The following is a 23,369-nucleotide window of genomic DNA, read 5'->3' on the forward strand; positions in this document are numbered from 1 at the left end:
TCATATGAGGCACAAAAAATACCACAGTGTGAAGCATATGGCAAGACCAGAAGCACAGCTTTTAGTTATCCGCTTCATTCTCGATAATCAGGAAGGCCTCAGTATGTTTGTACAAGGGAGGTTTTCTCCAGTTACATATACCCCACATACATTCACTCTCACAATGTCATCACTGAAAGGTCTGGATCTAGACATTAGATCACTATTTAGAATAAGCACCTCAACCTGAAAATTCACTGGCTATGTAATTATGTCTAGTAACATTCGGGTGCACCAGGATGAATATGAAATCATAATAATAATATAGCACCGATTTATTCAGGGAAATTATTATGGCATAAGCGCAAGAAGTAATACCTAATGCTATCTGTGTATTTCACAAACATGGTCCACCATATTCAAGAATGGGAACATGATTAACAAAGTCAGGTTAGATGATTGAAACTAAGTCTCCTCTCCTTTTTAGGTCTCGGGACCATCCGGTCTGCCGAAGGCAGAACCGGAAGTCGAGAGATTTAATGACTTGGAGAAGAGGGGCTTGAACCCGCCCCTCTTCTCCCCTGTTCTCCATTGGCTGTCCTCTTGAATGCTGGCCAGCCATTGGAGAAGAGGTCAGTCATTCAGATCAGGCCCCGTCCTTTTCGGATCGGGGGGGCGTGTTTTTTGCAAGAAGTCTCAAGGAGGAGATAACAGCAAAACACGCCCCCGAATCCGAAAAGGACGCTGCCTTTCTCCGAGGCATTTCTGCTCTGCCTCGGAGAAAGGCGGTGGTGTCTTCCGGTGCCCTCTGCTTGTCTAATGAAATCCGCCGAGTGGGAGAGCAACAGGAGTTGGAAGCGCCTTTCCTTGGAGACTTTCGCCGTAAGTTCGGGCTCCTGAAACTTTTAGTTTTGCTTTTTGAGTGCATGTTTCAGCGTTTGCTGTCGTGGTGAAGTGCCGGCGAGAGACTCGGCAAGAACGCTTAAGACCGCTCAGTTGCAGAAGAAACTGTTCCGGATTGGCGGAGGTGTGCCAGGCATGGCGCAGCAGAGAAAGTTTGTGAGTAAACACTTCTGTGATGTTTGCAAGAAAAATGAGTACCGACTGTGGGCGACGATGGGTGAAAGTACTCGAGTTTGTGTTCCACCTCGTTCCTCTATTTCAGCAGCTAAATGGCTCCAATTCTATTTATTTCTTCTTTTTAATGTTTTTTTGTTATTCCTGTCGCTGTCCCGAGGTTGCCAGATCAGACGTCCAAGTCTGCTCTGTAAATAGACCTTTGCTTTTTTTGTGTGTTTGTTAGTGATTGCACAATAAAAGGCTTGATTGGTGAGGACAGAGCAGTGACAGGGTCGAGCGAGGGCAGGCAGATCGGTAACAGTTGAAGCTAGGAACACGGCTGGCAGGGGGCTGTGCGGTAAGGGGGTGCTTCTGCGGGGGGGGGGGAGAAATCCTAAGGTTTGAGTGGTGGGGCGGAGGAGAATGGTGGTGGCTATCCGGCCTCTCTGCACATAACAGTGGTTGGTGTTATGCTGGGTGTGTGATAGTTGTGGTGGCTTGAGCTGGTGACGGTGACTAGTGAGGAAAGCTTGGCCACTGCAAGGGTTAATGCTGACTGCTGAGGCGAGTGACAGACATGGATACAAACAATGGCGGTTCAGGAAGAGTCGGCTGCGGTGGCTGACCACTGTGAGAACCGTGGTTGCTGGGCATGGAGGACGAACACTTTATGCTGTTGTGAGGGACATGGTGATTGACTGTTGAGTAGTGATGGAATAGTGGGAGCGTAACTGGCTAACGGACTGAGATTGCTGGTTTTAGATTGATAAAACAATGACTGGAGAGGCCTAGGCCAATGAGTTGCAATTGCTGGGCGGGTGGCGCAGCACCTTTTGCTATGGACGATGAGCAGTGACTGCTAGGGTGCAGTACGGAAAACATTAGCTGGATATGGGCAGAGTCTTACTGCTATGGTTGGAGTGAGTATAATGGTGGTTATTGGACCTCAAGCTGTGGCGCATACCCGTGACTGGTGATAGATGTGAGGCCAGAATCTACAGTTGTAGAAGCAACGTGTATTGAATGTATTCTGCAGATGTCTGAGTGGGCCATGTGTAACATGCTAGGCTAGGTGGGGAGGGGGGTGGTGTGTGGGAGGTGTAACCTGCCAAGGGATATAGTTCCGTTTCCCAGGCTGCTGAAATCTCTGGTACCTAAAGGGAGATCCAGTTCCTGTAATCTCATTTGGTGACCTAAGTGATTGTTGATCACCGCTAAATTGGCCAAAGGGTCAGAGTTGAACTCTCCTGGCTACTGACTCAAGGGTTTTAGATCAGAGGAAATATTTTCCACAAGACAGAGCCACAGCCCATTGGACTGGTGATCTGACGCGTTTCATATACTTGCATGGTGTTTACTTCTGTGCTTCAGATTGGAGACTGGTATCAAGGTGCCTACAACCTCGAAGAGATTGCTCTGTAGTGCAAAGCCAGTCATAGATGCTTTATCCACCAGGCAACAACTGTAATATGATGACCTAACCAGCTTAGAACCCACTCGGCAGTAGCCAGTTCTTAAGCCCCATAGTCTGTGGGCTGAGTCCATCTTGCTTTTCTGTGAGCAAAGTATACAAGCATTTACAATGCAACAGTCTCGGCCTTGTTAAAGTTAGAGCTATTGCCATTGCTCATGACATTTTTGTTTATGTTTTTGTTTTTAAATCATGTAAAGAAACGGCAGTGTTATTTACAATGTCAATAGCTTAATCAGTGTGTGTGTAGGTGGCTCTGTGTGTGGGTGCAAATGCAATAGGTCTCGCATTTGAGAGTGATTAAGCTATTGACATTGTAAATAACAATGCCGTTTCTTTAAATGTTTAAAAACAAAAACAAACAAAAATAATGTCATGAGCAATGCCAATAGCTCTAACTTTACCAAGGCCGAGACCATTGCATTGTAAATGCTTGTTTCTCTTGTTTTATATTGCAGAAAATCCTTTGACAAAAGAAATCTAGATAAGAGACAGGTGAGAGCATTAGGCCTACGCTTTTGCATGAGGTGCGTGCACCAAGACAGGCAGGAACATTGACATGACAGCCCTGACGTAGGCCCCAGACCCGGTTGGGCTAATAGCGAGGGCCAAAACATGTTGGCAGTAAAAAGGAGGGTATCATTGAATAATTTTCTTTCAATAGAACCCTCAATATTCACGGTTTTATCCATACCCCAGGTACCCGTTCAATAAAATAAAACGGGTATACCTCGAGGTATTTTTAATATATCACTTTTCTGGGTCCCTGCATATCCAGTTTTGCTTTGCATATAGCATGTCACAATGCATGCTATTACATCTGTGCTTTTACAACGCGGTTGTTACAAGGACATCGTTGTTTGTACGCAATACCTTTACATCTCAAGTCATTAGAACGACTTGCTGTAAGGGGCGCGTTGGACTTAGGAATAGTATTATTTACTATTCCTACTCCAGTTTGCGCAACAGTAGGGAAGGTGTTGGAATTAATTTCCAGTACCTTGGCGCCCCCTACAGCAAGTCGTTCTAATGACTTGCGATGTAAAGGTATCACGTACTAACAACAAGGTCGTTGTAACGACCGTGTTGTGTTAGCACCCAGATGTGATGTTGTAAACGCTGTTTCGCTTTTGCTTTATCCAAGAACTCTCATTTCCATCTATGGTTGAGTCCGACCTGGTAGTATCATCTTACTAGGGTGTGGATAAGCCCCAATGATGAAGCATGTCATGATAAGTAAGTGATAATAAAACGTGGAAGATAACAGCTGTGGTGCACTCGAATTCAATGTTAATCAAATAAACACAGTACTCAAAAAATAATCACTGTTGGTGTGCTCTCTTTGAGGTGGTTCCACCCTACCACCGGTTCTGAAAGAGAAAAGAAACTAGGGCCAAAATGTCCTAGACAAAGTAAAGCACTACCTGAAACACTCAACTAAGAGTCTATCACATATTGAGGTGCCAATATTAAATACAATTAATCAGTCTTAAATTGTTGGTCATCATAAACATAAATTTGATTCTGTAAGTCCAAAAATCCGAAGAGAAACTGAAGTTCAATGTTATCCAGTGCTTCTTTATTCTGAAGCGAAATTCATATTTGATGAGAAACTTCAAAAATTATAATGAGATGGCTTGACAATCATGGAGAAAACCATTCCCAATGCATTTCGGGTGATCTAAGCACCCTTCTTCAGGGGAAATCTAAAATAAGCATATACATAATAAATACACACATGTATGAATTCTCATTTACAAGTAATAACTGTGCTGGCCTCTCAGTGTCCGGGAGAAGAGCGAATGAATGAAACATCGAGTAAAAATTGTAATGATAGAACCAAGGAAAGCCAATGTGGTATTATCAGAAATAAATTTCCAGAGTCCAGGTGAGTTAGTGAAGTCAAAAGAAAAATGGGGGAAAGGAAGAAGCGGATAGACAAGATAACTACGCCACCGCTCCGGTGAATTGTATGGTTTTAGTCTGGGTGGAGTTAGTTGTTGTGATAATCACTTCTATTAGCATTCACTAGCTGGGATGCGGAGTTCTTTACCTCCAGAAGTCTGGTAGCACACTGATTCCTCCGTTTGTTGGAATTAACAAAAATGGTAATATTCAGAACAGAGTTCCTTGTCTACTCTGAAATACACAGAGTCCGATTATATTATAAAGTGCTTATTGGGATATGTTAATTAATATCTAGGTGTTGATAAAGATCTCACCTGCCACTATAATGGCGAGTCTGTGAGGTGGATTGTACTTCAAGCTGTGGCGCTACGCTCCAGTGGAAAACTTGTACGTGTGACCTGCCCAAGGGTTAACCAGAATGAAACTTAGTGTCATGGATGGTGTTAATTTCTATATCCCAAAACAACGCTGTGGTTTCTAGTTAATGCCTCTCACCTCTCGGTATGAGCTCCGGGGTGTTTTCAAATCGGAAACGAACTCTCCGCTTGTGTTCCGCCTGTGTTCCCGCCCTGGGCTGAGCTGCTTGACCCTGATACCCGGCTACCTTAAACCATCGTCCCTCCCGCCGCCGCAGCAGTAACAATCATTGTGGCCGCAGTGTGGGGGGACTACGTGTCCCAGAATCCTTAGTGGCCGGAAGACGCCGATAGCCAATTGCGCCAGGAGGCATAAAGAGCGAGCAGAGGCCCCGCGTCGCGGGACGCGCGCGGGCGGCGCCGGGCTAAGCCCGGGCAAAGGGCGGGCCGTCAGGGGCAGGAGGAGGCAGGGCAGGGCCCACTCCCTGAAATCGCTGCGATACGGACACTGTTGTAAGGTACTGTTATACTTGCTATTGTTGGGACATTCGGCTTCCTGTTGCACGTTGTAGATCCGATCTTGCTGTACAGCGTTGACTAGGTCCGCGCTAGTTGCATACTACACACTGCGCTTTCGTGGCGTGTAGTTGGGCCGTTGCACTTTATGGTCCCAGTAATACTGGTTAATACCGGATTTGCATTCACATAGCACTTTTACTAATCAGTGTCCCATTTATATTTTTATTTTATTTGTATTGAACTTCTGCATTTGCTTAGTGTTACATATTTTGCGTTATATTATGACGGTGTAAACATTGACTCTCTGACCAGGAACTCACCGTAACTTACCTCCAAATATTCAATCTTTCTAACTGTTATTAATCGTATTCATCGGGGTTACGGTCCCCCCTGCTCTCCACGTATAAGGATGACGGCTAAAAAGTTACGTTCGGGGAGACTATTGGGGGGAAGGTCTTGCATGAAGACAAGATCCAACCCCCTTAGAAACAAGGCTGTCAGTAATTTGTATTTAAAGGGTCAATGCCAGCTGCTGCAACTGTGGGAGAAACCCAAGGATAAGGAATTGTTAAATGTTGCAAATAAAGCCTTTGACATAGCTTCTCCATCTGGCACAGCCCTTATGGTGCTCAAGAAGGTCCCTCCTTTGATGAATGAAGAATATTCGGGCTCCCTGATTACTGAGGAATCTTGCCCAGCGCCCCCGGAAATGACTGGTGACATTATGTGTTCTGCTTCTAACTCTGAGGGTGGGCAACAAAATAATGTGTCTGCAAACCATAAAGTGTTTTTATCCAATGATCCCATGGGAGGTTTACAGCCAAAGGTGGACGGTAAGGGAGACTCTCAGTTGTCGAGTATTGACATGGAGCTTTGTGGGCGATACCTAGATGATGGTATTCTGAAATCATCTGAAGCTATTAAGTCCCCGATCGGCGCTACTCCATCTGGTCTTCTGCTTTATAGCAGTACCCCCTCCTTAAAATCGCTAGATATTTCCTCACAGTATAACATCTCAAAGAGTCCACTGCTTAATATATCTGGCATTGGTCCCATGGGTCCTTCAGGTTTTGATAAATCGGAAAAAACGATCTCTGAATCCCTGATTGCATTGGAACATCTGCTGGCATCTATTTTACAGTTATTGGGTAAATTTGTGGGAAGCTCTGATTGTATTTTGGAATCAGTCACTCAGATATTAAATGTCTTACTGTTAAAGCTCCCGGAAAAGGTTCCTGACTTAGTTCCTAAGGTTGGATTGCAGGGGCCTGAGTCGGGTAGTGACCATCTAGCTGGAAATATTAATTCAGCTCAAAATAAACCTGTGGCTATTCTTAAAAATGAGCCATCTTTAGTACCCACACTTCCCGTATCTAACTGTGTAAGGAATTCTGACCTCGAAATTGAAGAAGAAAGTGTTGATGTCTCCGCTCCAAAATCTGAAAAAGAGCTATTTCCAATTTTTGTGCCTGAAATGAAGGGGATGGGGGGGAAGAAAAAGAAAAAACTGGAAAACAAAGCAAGAACAAAGGAAAAAAGAGGAAACCAATCCGCAGATACAGGAAGAAAAGGCAGAGACAAATAATTTTTGAGGATTCCCAAGTCCCTGATATCAATGAACCTATCACTGGAGAATCTGTGATTGAGTCCTTGAATCAGGAAGCGGCCACTCATCCTTCCGATAATTTGAATCCCTCTGCATTAGGCATTAAAATTTCTTCCAATTGTTCAATCTCTCCCGTGGGAGGCCCCCTATTAGATGTAGGAGGATTGATGATCCCTCCCCCCGTAGCAGAGATGACCAGGTCAGTCCCTATTCTATCTGTGGCTCTTAATCCTTCTGCTCCTACTTTTCATGCCTCAGGTGATGGTGTTGTATGGCCTCATCATCTGCCTATAAAAGTACCAGAAGTTTTTGTAGATACATTGACTGTGGATTTTCTATCGTTATTTGACTCTAATCTGCCTTTAAATAGAGCTTGGTTACTTAAATATTTTAAAGACATAGAGAGTCTAAAGTTAATCCAATCCAACGATATTGATCTAGTCTCCATATCAGGAACAGTTGCCGCACCCTACGTCAGGGTAAAGTTCTATTCCAAACTTAATAGTAAATCTTATATTGCAACAGGCTGAGCACTTCCAGTGTAGGGGAATTGATGTATTACCTGTTTTGTCTTCTGGAAGAGATAATTTCCCTCATAATAGACTCTCTCAGCAGGGCACTGGCCAAGATGGTCCCCCTCCCTCATTTGATGATTTAAAGATTTGGGTTTCGAAAAGCACACGTTTGGTGACGCATGTAATGCCTGCCCCGTTAATTCAGAACACTCACCCAATAGAAGATATCCAGCTGTGGAATTGGCTGCCCGGTGCTTTGTCTAGTAAATCCATCAACATCTTTAGCAGTAATTTAAAAGTTCTCTCTTGGAACGCTGCCGGGATAAATAATAGTCCCGAGAAATTACAGTATTTGTTCTCTCTGAACGCTAGTGTGATTTGCATCCAAGAGACCTGGTGTGCTAGTAGATTGTGTGCAGGGAGAGATTATTTTGCCCTTGAGGCAATGGCCTCTCCTTCGAAGAAAGGGCATGCAAAAGGGGGAATCGCGTGCCTTCTGTCCAATAGATTAAAGTGGAACTTTTCCCATTATGCTGACCCAATCAACCTCTTTCAGGCGGTGACCCTTTGTAATTTAACCAGTCGGGGAATCAATAATCCTCTGGTAATAATAAACGCATACATCCCCCCGGATGAATGTTTTAATATTCTATTGAAGCAAGTCTTTTCGTACATTAAACAGATTAAAGAGTTAGAACCTCCCTCCTATGTGTTGTTAGTAGGTGATTTTAATTGTAAAGTTTCTAACTCTAGCTTAGAGCTATTTAGAAACAAATCTAAAGAAGAAGCCTATCTTATTCCTCAATCTCTCTTCCCTAATAAAATTAAAACTAATAAGAGAGGGAAGCTGTTGCTAGAAGAACTTTCAGCGGCGGAGGGGCTAATAGTGAATGGTAGGCTTCCCTCTGATGTCCCTGCAAAATATACTCATAGATCCTCCCAAAGTGAGTCAATTCTGGACTATGTAATCACCGACTTTTGTATTTTCTCCTTAGTGAAGGATCTGGTGGTCTCTCCGACATCATTTAGTGACCACAATGTGATTACTATAAGCCTCTCATTACAACCTCCTAATTCCGATTCATGGTCCCTTAACAGTGATGTAGTTAACTTTCATAAGGACTCTGGAAGATGTTTTTGGAATTTTAAAGCCAAGAAGGGCCTGGAGTGTATTCTAGGTAAAACAATTCTAGAACTGAATGATTGGCAGGGTTCTGAAATAATTCACTTTGAGAATTTTATGAAGGAGGTCATCCGTGTTGCCAAAAGGTCTAGCTCTTCTGTAAAAAAGATTTATGTTTTTAGACCGATTACCCTCCTAAATAAGGAAATAAATAAATTAGTGCGGGAGCAATTTTTGTGTAGATCTATTGAAATAAATAATAAAATTTACTTGTTAAAAAGGAGAAGCAGAATTAGGAAGAAACTTAAAAAAGAAAAAGAAGATTCTCTCTGGATAAGTCTACGGGAGGCCGCAGTTCATGGCAAAGTTAGACAATTCTGGTCACTCATTGGGGAGGGTTGTGGAGTAAGAGTTAGTCCCCTCCCTATTCCCATTGCTGAATTGTCATGGGTCACTTTCATTTCCAACCTGTATGCTGGGAACGGCGTAAGGGTAGAATGTAAGGGGACTACTAAAGAAGATGAGTTGTCTATTGATGCCCCTTCGGAGGACATCATTGAAATGGCCATTAAGGACATGCGTTCCTCTGGAGCAATGGGGCCTGATGAACTTCCCATATCGGTATTGAAGCAGGACCCTGTTTTATGGAGCAAGATTCTTTTTCCATTATTTAGATCTTGCTTCATTAGTAAAACTGTGCCCTCTTCTTGGAAGGGGAGCATATTGGTTCCATTATTTAAAAAGGGCGATAGGGATAAGCCAATGAATTATCGTCAGATAGCCCTTCTTGATGCCATTGGAAAAGTCTTTTCCAAATGTCTCCTATCGCTAATTATTGATTGGGTTGATGCGAATCAGATATTACCCCTTGAACAAACCGGCTTCCGTAAGGGGCATGGTACATTGGATAACCTCACAGCCCTTCAGGTTATTTCGGACAAATATATAAGAGTTCGGGGAGGTGGAGTGTATGCGGCTTTCATTGATTTCTCCACAGCATTCGACAAAGTTGATCGTCCCTTGCTGTGGAGAAAGCTATCTGACTTGGGCATGCCCCCTCTTCTATTAGATCTGGTGCGGTCTTTACACACGGACACTTGGTGCCAAGTGTTACAAGGTGGAGAAAGGGGTTTATCGCGGGTTATTCCCTCCATTAATGGATTAAAACAGGGATGTCTATTGGCCCCATTGCTTTTCTGCCTGTATATTGATGATCTTCCAGCTTCGCTTTCATCTTGTGTTGGCATAGCCCCGGTAGTGGGGGGATCTACTATTTCCTGCCTCCTATATGCAGACGACATCCTTATCCTAGATTTAACACCTAGGGGATTAGCTAACCGTCTGCAGGCTTTACATCTTTTTGCAGAGAACCACTACATGAGGATAAATGCCACAAAAAGAAAAATTATGTGCATTACAGGGAAGAAAAAATCTAAATCAGAGAATTTTGGTTGGTCAGTCGGTGGTCAGAAATTGGAGGTGGTTAAGACATACACCTTCTTAGGAAAAATAATTTCTGCCAACCTGAGTGAGAAGCCTCATATCGATAATATTTCCCGTAAAGCCCTGTCCCAAGGCAAAAGTCTGAGCGCCCTTTATTCCGCCACAGGGAGAAGACATTTTGCCTGTTTACTGGAAGTCTATAGGGCAAAAATTCCTTCAACCCTCCTGTACGGAATGGAACTGGTTGACTTAAAGCACTGGGGTTTTCTACAGACGGTAGAAGGAAAATTATTAAGGTCTATAACTTCTCTCAACCCCGCCTGTTCTGTGGCTGCCTGTAGACTTGAATTTGGCCTCTGTAGTAGTTGGGTGCAGGGCCTGTCCGCTCTAGTACGATGGGTTGCCAGCCTGGCTAGAGGAGAAACGGGGACTTTGAGATCCCTTCTCAAGGGGGAATTGTTGGGTAGCTTAAGAGAGTACTCCCAAATTGTTAAGAATTTTAGAAAGGCTGTGGCACTTCTTGAATTGGAAGAGAGTACCCTTTTTACTATTTCTTCTTCCCAGCTAAAATCGCTTTTGAAACAGGCTTCTTGGGCTTTTTGCTTCACGTTGGACAAGAAGTCCATGCTAGTAAAGAGGGGAGGTGATCTCCTTGCTAACACATACTCAATGAAGCTTGCCCAACCCTATGTCACCTGGAACCTACCACATGGTGTTCGAAGATTTTGGTTCCTCCTAAGGCAGGACTTGCTGCCCCTAAATACTCTTTTGGAAAAATGGTATGGGTCCTCTCCCACATGTAACTTTTGTAATATGTCTGTTCAGGATCGTTCCCATGTATTGTTTATATGTCCCGCATTGCGTCCACTTCGTTTGAAGTGGTTAAGATCAATATGCTTGCAATTGGGTATTCTTAATGTGAATTCCTTCTTGCAGGCCTTATATTTTCCTCCAAATGAAATGTTTGCTTCAATATTTTTAACTTTTTTAAAGGTTTTTTAGCTATTTATTGATGAAATATGGAGGTATGTGTCGCTGATTATCTTGTCCAGTGGAAAATGTTGTAGTTGTCAATTTTACTTTGAGAATGTGTATCTGTATTTGTGTATTTTGTTTTATGTGGACCTCTTTGGAGTGCCAAAACATAATAAAATAATGATGATGATGGTATGAGCTCTGGCTGCTCAGTTGGTAAAACGAGCTGTGAGCAAGTAGCAATTACTGAAAATGAATCTGCGTGTATGATAAAGAAGGCAATCTGTCAGTTGCTCGTTCATGAGGAGTTTAAAGTGAATAATGCTTAATGTGCTCTCGACTTGCTCATTGTCAAACCGTCGAAGTAAGAGTAAAGCCTTTCAAAATGACGTTCAGCCGAACCGAAAGATGCCTGAAATGTTATCGGTGTGTGACATAGATTTCCCGCGAACGTCGAGGAATTCTCGGCAGGCGTCTGCAACAATAAGCATAGAAAGAGGACCTGCGCATCTAGCGTTAGAGCAGTGTAACATGGCTGCCATGTAAGTCTGCTGGTTAGTAAAGTGAAATGAAGATTACCAGTAACATAGTCAACCAGAGTGATACAAAGGAAGAAAAGAAAAAAGAAAAAGAAGAAGACGTAATCGTCTAGTATACTTAAATACATTAATTCAAAAAATGTCATTCTTCAAAATTACTAAGCAATTACAAAACTGTCTAAATCTCGGTACATAAATGGCTTAAGACACATTAGAATCACAGCTAACTGGGTTATATGTTATGTGATAATCATGCTGACATGTTATGGAAGGAGATGACAATCGTACTTGCAACATCATGTATTAGCTGATAGGATGGGCACATATTCCAAAAATATCCTTGTTTGAATGGAATATTTTAAAGCATGGTCTGTTGTCAAGTTGAATAAAATTAGAGGTTGATAATTCGTCTCCATATACATATCCCCATTGATGAAAATAAATTACATAACATGATGAAGTTATGTGCCGCCAGTAGTGGCTAATGAAAGATGTGCTAGATCGATTTTCCAATAGAATCAAACAGAAAGAATACAACCGTTCATCCAATTACAGTATATAACAAAATTCTAATGTAAGTAAAGCTCTAGTGGAGATATAGCAGTCATATGTGTAAAACGGTTTGTAGAGCAAACTGTCCATCATTTTTACATCATTCCACATGTTAATCTACATCATACTGAGAATCTACAGGTGTCCCGTCTGCTTCAACAAGAAATAATGAAGAGTGATTAAAGTGCTGATAATGGTGAACAAAAAATGATTTTGTTATCTGATAATACCTCATAAAACGTGAGAAGTTGAAACACTCATTAACAACTGAAAACACTGGGTCAATTCACAAGGCTAACCCTAAAGGAAACAATATAATTCCAATTTGTCATTTAACCCTTTGGGGGTCATGGTGTCCAAGTGCCTGATCCAAAAAGGTTTCCCTTTGTGTGATGTATTTAGACATGTCCCTATCGTTCCGATGTGCTACAACTTCTAATACTGAAAATCTAAGTTGTGCTATGGAATGATGTGCGGCTATTCAGTGACTGGGTAAAGGTGAGTTCAATGCTCTTGTTCTGATTCTGCTTTTATGTTCTGTTATACGTGTCCTCAGCATTCTTTCTGTTTTTCCTACATAGTATAAAGCATACGGACAACGGATAACATAAATAACATTCTGAGTGTTACAATTAGCAGTAAACCTCAAATCTATAGGTTTCCCTGACCATGGATGTGATATGGATGTGCCGGTAAGAACATTATTGCAGTGTGAACAATTGTGGCACTTTTGCATGCCTTTGTGTTGTTCTGAGCCTGTCAAATATCTTTTTGTAAGTAATTCTCGAAGATTGTTAGATCTCTTGTACGCAAAAATTGGAGGATTCTGAAAGAGATTTCTAAAATCAGGCTCTGATTGTAACAAATCCCATCGGCGTAGGATGATCTTTTTTATAGCTTGCGATTTAGTCGAGAATGTGGATACAAACACTTCTCTCTGATGTTGTTGTTTCTCTTTTTTCTCAAATAATGACTCTCTTGGAATCTCTTCTGCCTGTCTGGCAGATGTCTCCACTATGTCAATGGAATAACCCCGGTCTAAAAAACTCTTTTTGGATTCTGATAAGTGAGTGAGGCATCTACTCCAATATCTTTGGATACCCTGTTAGAAGTAAGAAAGTAAGCAGAGAGTACATCTGATATCCCATTATGAAGAGGGAGTCTGATATATTTTGACAAAACCCTTGTTGAATCAGTTGCCAGTGTGGTAGTAACATACATGTGCACGAACAGAACAAACTATCCAGAGCACATGTACACATACATAAACTGGTGCTTGGAGATATACACGTACTGCACGGCCACAGAGACAGGCAGAAGCACTTGTATACACACAGCTATATGTTTAGATTTATTTTGTTTTAAGGCATACATTGCACACAAACCTCTTTGGGCAGCTACAAACAGATACTGATGCAAGATATGGCTTTTGCTATGCCCTGGTAAGGACTGACAGAGTATACAGAGTTCAGGCCAAGTTAGACAGTTCAACACAGGTCATATAGAATGCATATTACATGGTACAAAGTACTTAACAAGTACAGGGAAAGAGAAGCCCTGGATGACAGCTGAGGTTACAATGACCACGTCAGAGAGCATTTGTGAGGTACATCAGACCCGAAAGGCAAGATAAATATGAAAATTATTACTAAGTCATATAAATGAGGCATAATGGACCAGAATCAAGTCAGAAGAGGGGAACAGAAATCATGTGGTTAGAACAGAGTTTTCATGAACACCATCAGTGACAGGGAGCAGCCATTAGGACTGGCCAGGTTGTTCCAGAGGAGGGAAATTGACAGTGAAAAATGTCGGTAACTGTGGAGGGATGGGCGGAAATAATGCTTCGGAGACTTTGATGCAGTGTTTCTGCATATGGCGATTTTAATTTGGATATTACAAGCACATTTTTTTTATATTGTCCATGGGAGGGCTGGTGGACTAACTTTAGGTCTCTTAAGTTGATGGGAATAGTATTAATGGTATCTTCTCTTTTCCTTCCTTCTAGATCCTTGTGGACTTGCCTCCGACGCACCTCGGGGAAAACAAATAAGTAGCCCGGTAAGTATTCTGTATCTGCGGTATTTCTTACTCTTAACCCGTCACCTTTTATCCTAAAGCCGCTTGCAACAATCCGTTTTTAGAGACATGGTTGTGACCCTTTCTGGTGTAAGTAGAGGAAGGCAAATACCCCCGATATTATTCTATGCATTGAAAGGGCTCCTTTCCCAGTGTTGGATAGGTCTTACTGGGCATTGCTGTGGGGGTAGCGAAGAAACAAGGCAAACGGAGACTCCTGCCCTATATTATTATCCCGTCCGCCAGTTCATCATGTGAAAGATTGATGGTGTTTGTGTGAACTTTCTCTTAATGGCAGGAAGTCAAAACATGCCGTATAAAAAAAGAATACCCTAGTACTAGTGCAAGAGAAAGGGAAACTCAGCGCCATAAATTCACCCATGTTGGCCACTGGACTGTGGTGGGATGGAAGGCGCCCGTTGGTGCAGTTCACCACTCTTCGGAACAAGCATTGTCCTCTGGGTCGGCTATTTCTCCTTCCATCAGCTCTCTTCTTTTGGGGTGCAGTAACATGGGAAGACTGTCTTCAGGCCTCCCTTCTGTTTGGACTAAATTCTGGTTCCTCTCTGTTCTGTCTGTGACTTCACTGCCCTGTTACACTCTGTCTCCTTTGACTCCCTCGTCTTCTCCCATCCTCCTCCACTCCCCGTTGTTCTATGTCCCTTTTCTCCTCCAGGCTCCACCTTCTTTTCCTCCGGAGATGAGTCCTTTTTAAGTCGCAGCCTACCGCACAGCACAGCTGTCTGATTTGCTAAAGACTTCTTGGGAATTTTCGGAAAGTTGACCCAGAAATGCACCCCACCCGTTGATTGCTATTGGCTTTGTGGTTTGTAACTTGTATTTCCTTGCATTTCATTTGCTGGATTTATTTGCTTTAGGCTGTCCAGGTTCAGCTGGTCTCTCCCTTTGCTAAAACTGTATTTACAGTATTCTTGCACAGACTTGTTTTCTGTAAACAGGCTTTTAAATCTTGTTCTTATCTTGTCACGTTTGCTAGGCTTCTGTAAACAGGCCTTTAAATCTTGTTCTTATCTCGTCACATTTCCTAGGCTTCTGTAAACAGGCCTTTAAATCTTGTTCTTATCTCAGCACGTTTGCTGGAAATTCAAAGCCCAAGGCCAAATGTCAGGCTCATTCTTATCGTTCTGAGTGCTCCCTTTCTGTAAACAGACCTGTAAATCTTGTTCTTATCTCGTCACATTTGCTCTGCATTCAAAGACCAAGGTCAAATGTCAGGCGCTGTCTTCTGAGGGCACTCGTTTACGTTTCTTTCTCTGATCTCAAAGTAAGAGGATTTATGTGACAGTCTTGCTGGATTGTGGAGGTAGCAAAGAGTTTTTTCTAACACACAACTACATTTAAATGAACCATGTAAGTATTTCAGAATCTATCAGAATTAGGAACACAAATGAAGCACATTTTGGTTATTTCTAAAATGTGTTGGAAACAAATACTTTAATATGATCAAAACAAATCATTACACTGAGATGATGCAATGTCCACACATTTTCGTCTGTGCACTGTACAGTTTTATTAGTAAAAGTGTATGTCTGTGCAAGTGTAATGGTCATTTCAATTGAAATCTGTTGTCTGTAATGGCAGTGTGCTAGTACACCATGCACCATCCACTCTACACTGCACCTCTCAACTTCACACCTTGCCACTGCACTCTGCACCATTGCACTCTACGGCACTCTGCACCACTGCATTCCACACCACTGCACTCTACTCTGCAGCACTTCACGCCACTGCACTCTGCACCACCCCACTCTACACCAAGCACTCTACGCCACTTCACACTACACCTCTCTACTATTCCCTGTACCACTTGACTCTATGCCAATGCACTCTTTGCCGCTCTACTCTACACAACTACAGTCTAGGCCACACCAATCTACTCTGCTCAATTTCCCTTACTCTATGCCACTCTACTCTAGGAGACACTGCAACACTGCACTCTACGCCACTGCACTATATGCCAATACACTCTACGCCAATGCATTTTACTCTGTGACACTCAACTCTATGCCCCTGCACTCTACGTCAATCCACTGATCGCCACTCCAATCTACTCTGCACCACTGCACTCTACACCACTTTACGTCATTACACTCTATGCCACTCTACGCAACTGCAGTCTACCCTACACCACTCCACTCTACGCCACTTCACTTTACTCTGAAACAATCTACTGTACACCACTGCACTTTACTCCACTTTGTGCCACTCTACTCTTAACCACTGCGTTTCACACAACTGCACTCTATGTCCCTGTACTCTGCGCTACTGCACTATACTCTGCATCACTGTACCCTACACCAATGATCTCTACGCCGTTCTACACTACTACACTCTGCTCTGCAGCACTGCACTCTCTGCCACTATACTCTACGCCACTGTACTCTGCACGACTTCACTCTGCGGCACTATACTCTACTCTGCACCACATGCCACTCACTCGACTCTGAGCCACTGCCCTATAAATCACACAACTCTTTGCCACTCGACTTTGCACCTCTGCACTCTATGCCACTGCATTTTGCACCACTCTACGCCACTCCACCCTCTGCCGCTCCACCCTCTGCCACTCCACTCTGAGCCACTGCACTCTACTATGCACCACTCTAATTTATGCCACTGCATTCTACGATGTTGCATTGTACGCCGCTGTATGCAATACCACCAGAAAGGGACTAACAGTATGCTTTGGACAGTACGGGAGAGGGTTAAAATAGGTTACAACCCAATAGACTCTAAATTGCAGGACACTACATATGTTGCCTTGATTGTTTTAACCACATGTTTACATATTATCGTCAAGTAACATTTCAGTTTATGCATGTTTGTTTTCAATTGGTTTGTTTATATTGCACACAAAAATATGTGTGGGCAACAATGTTATATGTATACTTTTTGCATTTTTCAAGTGTAAGGTATTTCATTGAAAATAATATCTACTGACAAACACAATTCCTTATCTATTTTGTTGGCATTATGGTTAATGTTGTGGATATGATCATTTCAGTGTACGTTGGTTGAGATTGTTTAAATCGTCAGGTGTCATATAATTGACGGCTAGAGAAACAATAGCAAGGTTTTTCTAGGTGAGATGTCATCAGATTAATGGTGTAGGGGGTACCTCTTTGAGATAAAGTATGTATTGATCCCAGCCCCCCATGCCCTAAATTGGATCACTCTCCTTTATGATACACGTATGCAATACCACAGCATTCAATGACACTGCACTCTACACCACTATACTCTGCAACCCTCTACACCAGTCCACTCTACCCCACTCACTGTACACAGCGCCATACTATGTCACTCCAATACACGACACTCTCTGCCACTCCACTCTACAACACTCTACTCATCACCGACACTCCATGCCACTCTCCGCTAACCCACTGACTTTTAGCCATGCTGAAGAGCAGCCATGCTAGTGTACAACCTGGCTAAAACACATTGGCAAATCCATTAGCTCTTGCATAGGCGAGACCCATTGGCTTTGCCAATGCTTGTCTAATTTTGATAGTTCGAGAGGTCTGTAATCCCTACCTCTCTATTCCTGTTCAGTTCTCCCACCTTGTTGTTTACAACTCATTTTTCTCTTTCAAGGCCCCTTCAAATGTGATGGGAGACACCATGGGACTGCCAACGCTTCCACCAGGTAAGCAGAGGGCAGGGTTTTGGTCAAATGTGGTCTGTAGAGGGTGCCTGCAAAGGGTATATGTGTATTAATAGGAGTTAAGGTGTGTGAGACGGTGCTAACAGGAGGGGGAAACACCCTGAACCCGCCAATTTGGACCAAGGTCTAACCGGATTGCTGCAGGCCTGTGCACACGTCAACGTAACAAAGCAGAGTAAGTGCTCCTTCTTTCAAAGTTCCATAATACCACAATCAATAATTGTTTGAATAAAGACAAAGTGAACAATCTTGTGTGTTGTGTTCTTCTTTTACTGTTGATCGATTGCCCAGCCAACACATGTTTCGTCCGGTCCCAATTGTTGCGGTCGTCGACTTTGACAGCATACTCGCTTGTTTCAGAATTGCCCCCAGGGGCATTCACAGAGGGTCCCCCACTCCGGACTTCTCCCCACTTCGTATTCAGTAGCTCCCATCCGGGACGAAAGTATAACCGGTTTGGAGTGAAGCTTACTCTTGGCTCCACTAAAGGGTCCCGCATCCAGGACCCTCTACTCTGGTGGATTTCATCAAACTCCTGTTAGATTGCCGGGACGGACTTGCTACCGGCTCAGAGAATCTAGACACCTCCTGCCTTTGCCTCATAGCCCTGTAGAAGCCTTTGGGTACCTCCCCAGATGAAACACGTGTTGGCTGGGCAATCGACCAGCAGTAAAAGAAGAACACAACACACAAGATTGTTCACTTTGTCTTTATTCAAACATATATTGATTGTGGTATTATGGAACTGTAGGAGCTGAAATACGAAATAATACCACAAATACAATTCTCTGTCAGCACAAAAGACGGCACAATTTATTGGAGACCAACAAACAATGCAAATACGTGCGGCACGGAGACAGACAGCAAAGTCACTGAATGTCCAATGATGTGACGTTCCTGACAACTTTTATAGGCCCAAACCACAAAGGATGCAGCATCATAATATACGTAACACAAATTAATCATGGATAAGCATGGGTCTTTTGACCAATTGGCAACTGCCTAAGCTACGCCATACCATCTATGGTCCGAAATCCACTGTTGCTGACCACGTGTCTTAGTAGGCAGCATTGGGGACTTTCCACTGTAATGCAATGTATTATGTTGGTACTTTTCCATAACACGTATCAGAAGCATTTCGCAATACAATATGCTGAAATCTGTGTAGCTAAGCTTTTCTATTTTCGGATCCTTCTTGTGCAAGCCTTGCGTTACAATAGCAGTTTTACTTAAGACAAAATGGAAACGTACAACCATTTTGTGCAGAGATTTTTATGTCAACTTAACAGGGTCTTAAGCTTCAAGCATTTGGTATCATATAAGAAAGATGGCTTCTACAGAACTTTGAAAGAAGGAGCACTTACTCTGCTTTGTTACGTTGACGTGTGCACAGGCCTGCAGCGCTTCCACCAGGTAAGTTCCTATTTTCTATCTCGTGTCCTTCACAGTCACCTCAGTGTTTGCATCTGGTTATGGGGATGACCAGGAGACACTTCTCTGCTGAGAATAGGATGCATTGTGGAGTGCACGCTGAAATGTTATTTTGTGGCATTTCTTTAGTGCATCTGTACATGACAAAAAGAATCTTGATTTTGGGCCTCACTTAGAGTTTGTCAGAACCCCGTAAACTCACAATTCTCCAACATCATTTAGAGTTGAAGAAAGGCCAGCTGTACACTGGCTGAGCCTTCGCTGGCTTCACCAGTGTGAACCTTTGACCTGGCTGCCCATCTGCTAAGGGGCTGCCAGCTCACAGCGATGGTCATCTCACCCTACTAAGGGCAGGACAACTGCCATCCATTTTCTCTGCCCATGGACACTGCCTATGCTGGGTGGACGCAGGCAGGGAAAATGCAAAATATCCCCCATGTCCAGGGCAAATGCGTCCTGTGTGTCATGGTGAATAGTTTTTTGTTCAGAGAAAACAAACTCCCCCTTTGAGACTTTTTACAGGCTGTGCACCCGTTTCTCTGCCAAGCTTTGCACCTTCTGAAGTATTCTGATTGGGTGGGCAGGCAGTGGATGTGCGTGTTTCCACAGTCCTGTCTCGAGTTGATCAATGCTCCCACTACCCCATGGAGTGATGTTAGGGGTGCGTGTGAATGGAAGGGTTTTTCTTGCGAGTTTTATTTGGTGGAAGTAAGTTTTAGGTACTGCTTTGCTCCATCTTGTGAGTTCAGGCTGAGGTCCGCATTCCAAAACACTCCCAGGTTTCGTGCTTTTTTTAGCACTAGTTAGCAAAAAAATGCAGGAGCAGAGCACATAGTATCAAGGTCCTTGAGCAGGCCTACTCGGCCAAGCACCAGTATTTCTGGATTAGAACCGTTTAATGTGAGGCTGTTATCCTTCCTCCAAGTCTCAATGCTTCTGAAGCCGATGGGCAGCAGGCTTCCTATTGGTTCGGACACCCTGCGGCCCAAACGTAACTCAGCGAGTCATCTGCGTAGCAGTGTAAATGGAAGTAGTAGGAGTGGGCCAGAGCTAATTAATATTGTATGTAGGTTTTAAATGGGGCGGGGGAAACGTGCCCCCCCACGTGACGCAATAGGTATAATAAAAAATGTTCGCCCTCCTCCCTCTGCTTCTTGTGTGCTCCTCAAGGAAGGACGCCACCTGGGAGCCTAATGTGGGAAGTTGTCAACGATTTGATGTCTGTGAAGCGGGCGGCTGCACGCACACAGACACTCACATGCGTACACGTACTACAACTGCGGATAGGTGAACACGCACAATCACGTGTGAATTTATTCAGGGGAATTTTGGTAAAGCGTTGGTTGTCATCTTACGATAACTTCGGACCGCTTACTGCCAGAGACCCCTGAACATATTGTATGAGTACCTATAGGCACAGAACATCAAGCGTGTAGATGGCCAGAGACACATAAGCATACATACCTTATACGTGCAAGGGGTCACATATGTATACACGTGCAAGAACTGTGTATACTTACTTGGGCACCCCTACTAGAAGATATGTGGTTTCCACTTAAGGCGCATTCCGGGGCACATCATGTTTGATCAGGAGTTCATCGTGCTTGTTTTGAGAACATTATTTCTGCACATCAGTGCTGGGACAATGAACCGAATTAAAATCAGCCACCGTCAGCCCCGGTGTCTAACACTGCGCGCGAGCACTGCCTGGACGCTACGGGACATGCCCTGTCAGACACCGGCGACAGAATCCAATCCTGCCCTGGCACTCTTAGATGCTGCGGTGCTAGGAGCCCAGGCCCCCTGTGCCCCCTTTGCCATCTTCTCTGGGCCAGGCGCTGCTGTCCACGGTGCTGAAACGAGCCGGTGATGCATGAGCGCACAGCGCCAGCGCATCAGTAGAAAAAGAGAGTTGGCACAGCAGACTCAGCACTTCCTGCTGTGCCGGGCATCCATCTATCGTGGATTAAAGCAGCCAGCCAACCTAAAGAGCGCCCCCGACTATTCGGAGTTTACACACTTGAAAAAAAGCTGAAAGAAAGAAAGCGAACCGCCGGCCTCAGGAAACGGGATCGTGTGTCACCAGGCTTAACGAGAGCGCAAGGAACAAGCAGGGCATTCATCACCGGAGAGATAACCGCGAGCCCGTCCCCGGCGCGCGTGCTCTGCTTGCTGATGCCACCTCACACGGCTTGGGAAGTTTGTAGCCGTCCTCATATCTGTACAGCGCAGAGACTCTGGGCCCTTGGCCAAGGCTACAGACATTTCAAGGGCATATGTACTCCGCTGTGTCCACCCCCAGAGGCAGGAAACGAAAAAAACCATCTCACTGCAGCATAATGCCATCAACTGTAGCCCCTGAGGGTGGGCCAATGCTTACTGTAGAGCGGCAATAACCGGAGTGTAAAGGGTGAATCATGCTGAGGGGTCACACCCCAAAAAACAAATACCTGCATTGAGACGTATGAGTGGGAGTTAGTTATTTATAACTTGACTGTGGTGGTGATACCTCGCGCGGGCGGAATCGCCCCATTCTGCACATACACAGAGGGCAGCGCCGGGGAAGCTGCTTATAGTTTCCATGGCAAAGATGGCCGAGCCCGCCTCCCTCCTGCCTTGGTGTTTTCCATCTGCCTCCCTCTTCTGCGAGGTGAACCCTACCTGCTCTCTCCAGCACACGCCATTGCTGCAGCACAGAGCGGGAACTGGTCCGCTCAGCCGGTCACTGCGTCCTACCCGGGGGCTGGGGTCGGCGGTCCTGGGGCGCAGGGGGCAGCCCTGTCTCCGCTTCTCTGCTCTGCCGATCCTCACACTACGCTGAAGAGGATGGTGTTGTGTGTGTGCGCGCCCGCACGCCGCCTCTCGTCAGTTCTAAGAGGATTGCATTCAGCACAACTTGAATGAAAAGAGAGGGGCAAAGAGAGAGGGAGAACGAGGGAGAAATATATCCATGAGAGAAAGAGTAACGAGAAAGAGAGCGGCAGGTAAGGAGAGGATGAGTTCAAAAAGAGAGTAGGTCGGTAGAGACAGTTAGGGATGCCACGGGTCAGAGGCATGAATTAATTCACCCGTGTGATGGAGTAATACACGAATTCAGTAAGGGTCAGATTTTTGTTCTGCACGAAAAAGGATGCTACATCTTGGTGCTGATGTCAGCAGAAAGCACCTTTGAGATCCAGGCTTCTGGGACCCTGTAAGAAGGTCCAGATGGAGTAAACTTGCGTAATACCAAGTAAAAGATTAAAAGTAGATTTATTCAGGAGTAGAGATACCCACACTGCTCCAGCGAAATAACTGGCAAAGTATGACATAGGGAAGTACAGGAATTTGGATCTCTGGAGACAAAGAAACTAGGAATTCTAATTACATCACAAAGCAAAGCAACTTCATTAATAAGAGGAAGCATACATTTTACAACTTACCTCCCCCCCCCATCTTATAACAGAGAAAAGCTAAAGAAAGACCGTTTGGGGTTCAGTGACTAAATATCGAGGGACAAAATATCGACTACACAAAAAATCGGCACCAAAATATAGAGGGACAGAATATCGACTCCCTATCTACAAACAGGTAAGTACTAAAATATCGATTCCAAAATATAGACTGTCAAAATATAGTTAGCCAAAATATCGAATTTTTTAAATGTATTAAAAATAATATAAAATTAATTAAATATTAAAAACAATTAAATAAAACATACATAATATAATATAAAAAAACTTAAAATGTAAACATAATATAAGTAATTTAAAAAAGTCGAGATTTTGTTGGAAAGTGAGAGCGTAAAAATAACTATTCCCACTCCAGTGAGTGCAACAGTAGGGAAAGCGTTGGATAGCGTAGAGGTAAAAATTACTATTCCCACTCCAGTGAGTGCAACAGTAGGGAAAACGTTGGATAGCGTAGGGGTAAAAATTACTATTCCCACTCCAGTGAGTGCAACAGTAGGGAAAGCGTTGGATAGCGTAGGGGTAAAAATTACTATTCCCACTCCAGAGAGTGCAACAGTAGGGAAAGCGTTGGATAGCGGGAGGGTAACAATTACTATTCCCACTCCAGAGAGTGCAACACTAGGGAAAGCGTTGGATAGCGCAGGGGTAAAAATTACTATTCCCACTCCAGTGAG

General features: G+C 43.9%; 1 protein-coding gene across 1 annotated transcript in view; it reads right to left on the reverse strand.

Moving 5' to 3' along the window:
- LOC146773037 (purine nucleoside phosphorylase-like) overlaps positions 1 to 22,083 on the reverse strand; it is a 166,821-nt gene extending 144,738 nt beyond the window's left edge. The window contains exon 1 of the mRNA XM_085637905.1: positions 21,905 to 22,083. Coding sequence (XP_085494031.1) covers positions 21,905 to 21,927 — 23 coding nt within the window. The 5' untranslated portion in view covers positions 21,928 to 22,083. The remainder of the gene's footprint in view (positions 1 to 21,904) is intronic.
- Positions 22,084 to 23,369: the final 1,286 nt, after the last annotated feature.

Source organism: Triturus cristatus, chromosome 12 (assembly GCF_964204655.1).
Source record: "Triturus cristatus chromosome 12, aTriCri1.1, whole genome shotgun sequence".
In the NCBI taxonomy this organism is placed as follows: domain Eukaryota; kingdom Metazoa; phylum Chordata; class Amphibia; order Caudata; family Salamandridae; genus Triturus; species Triturus cristatus.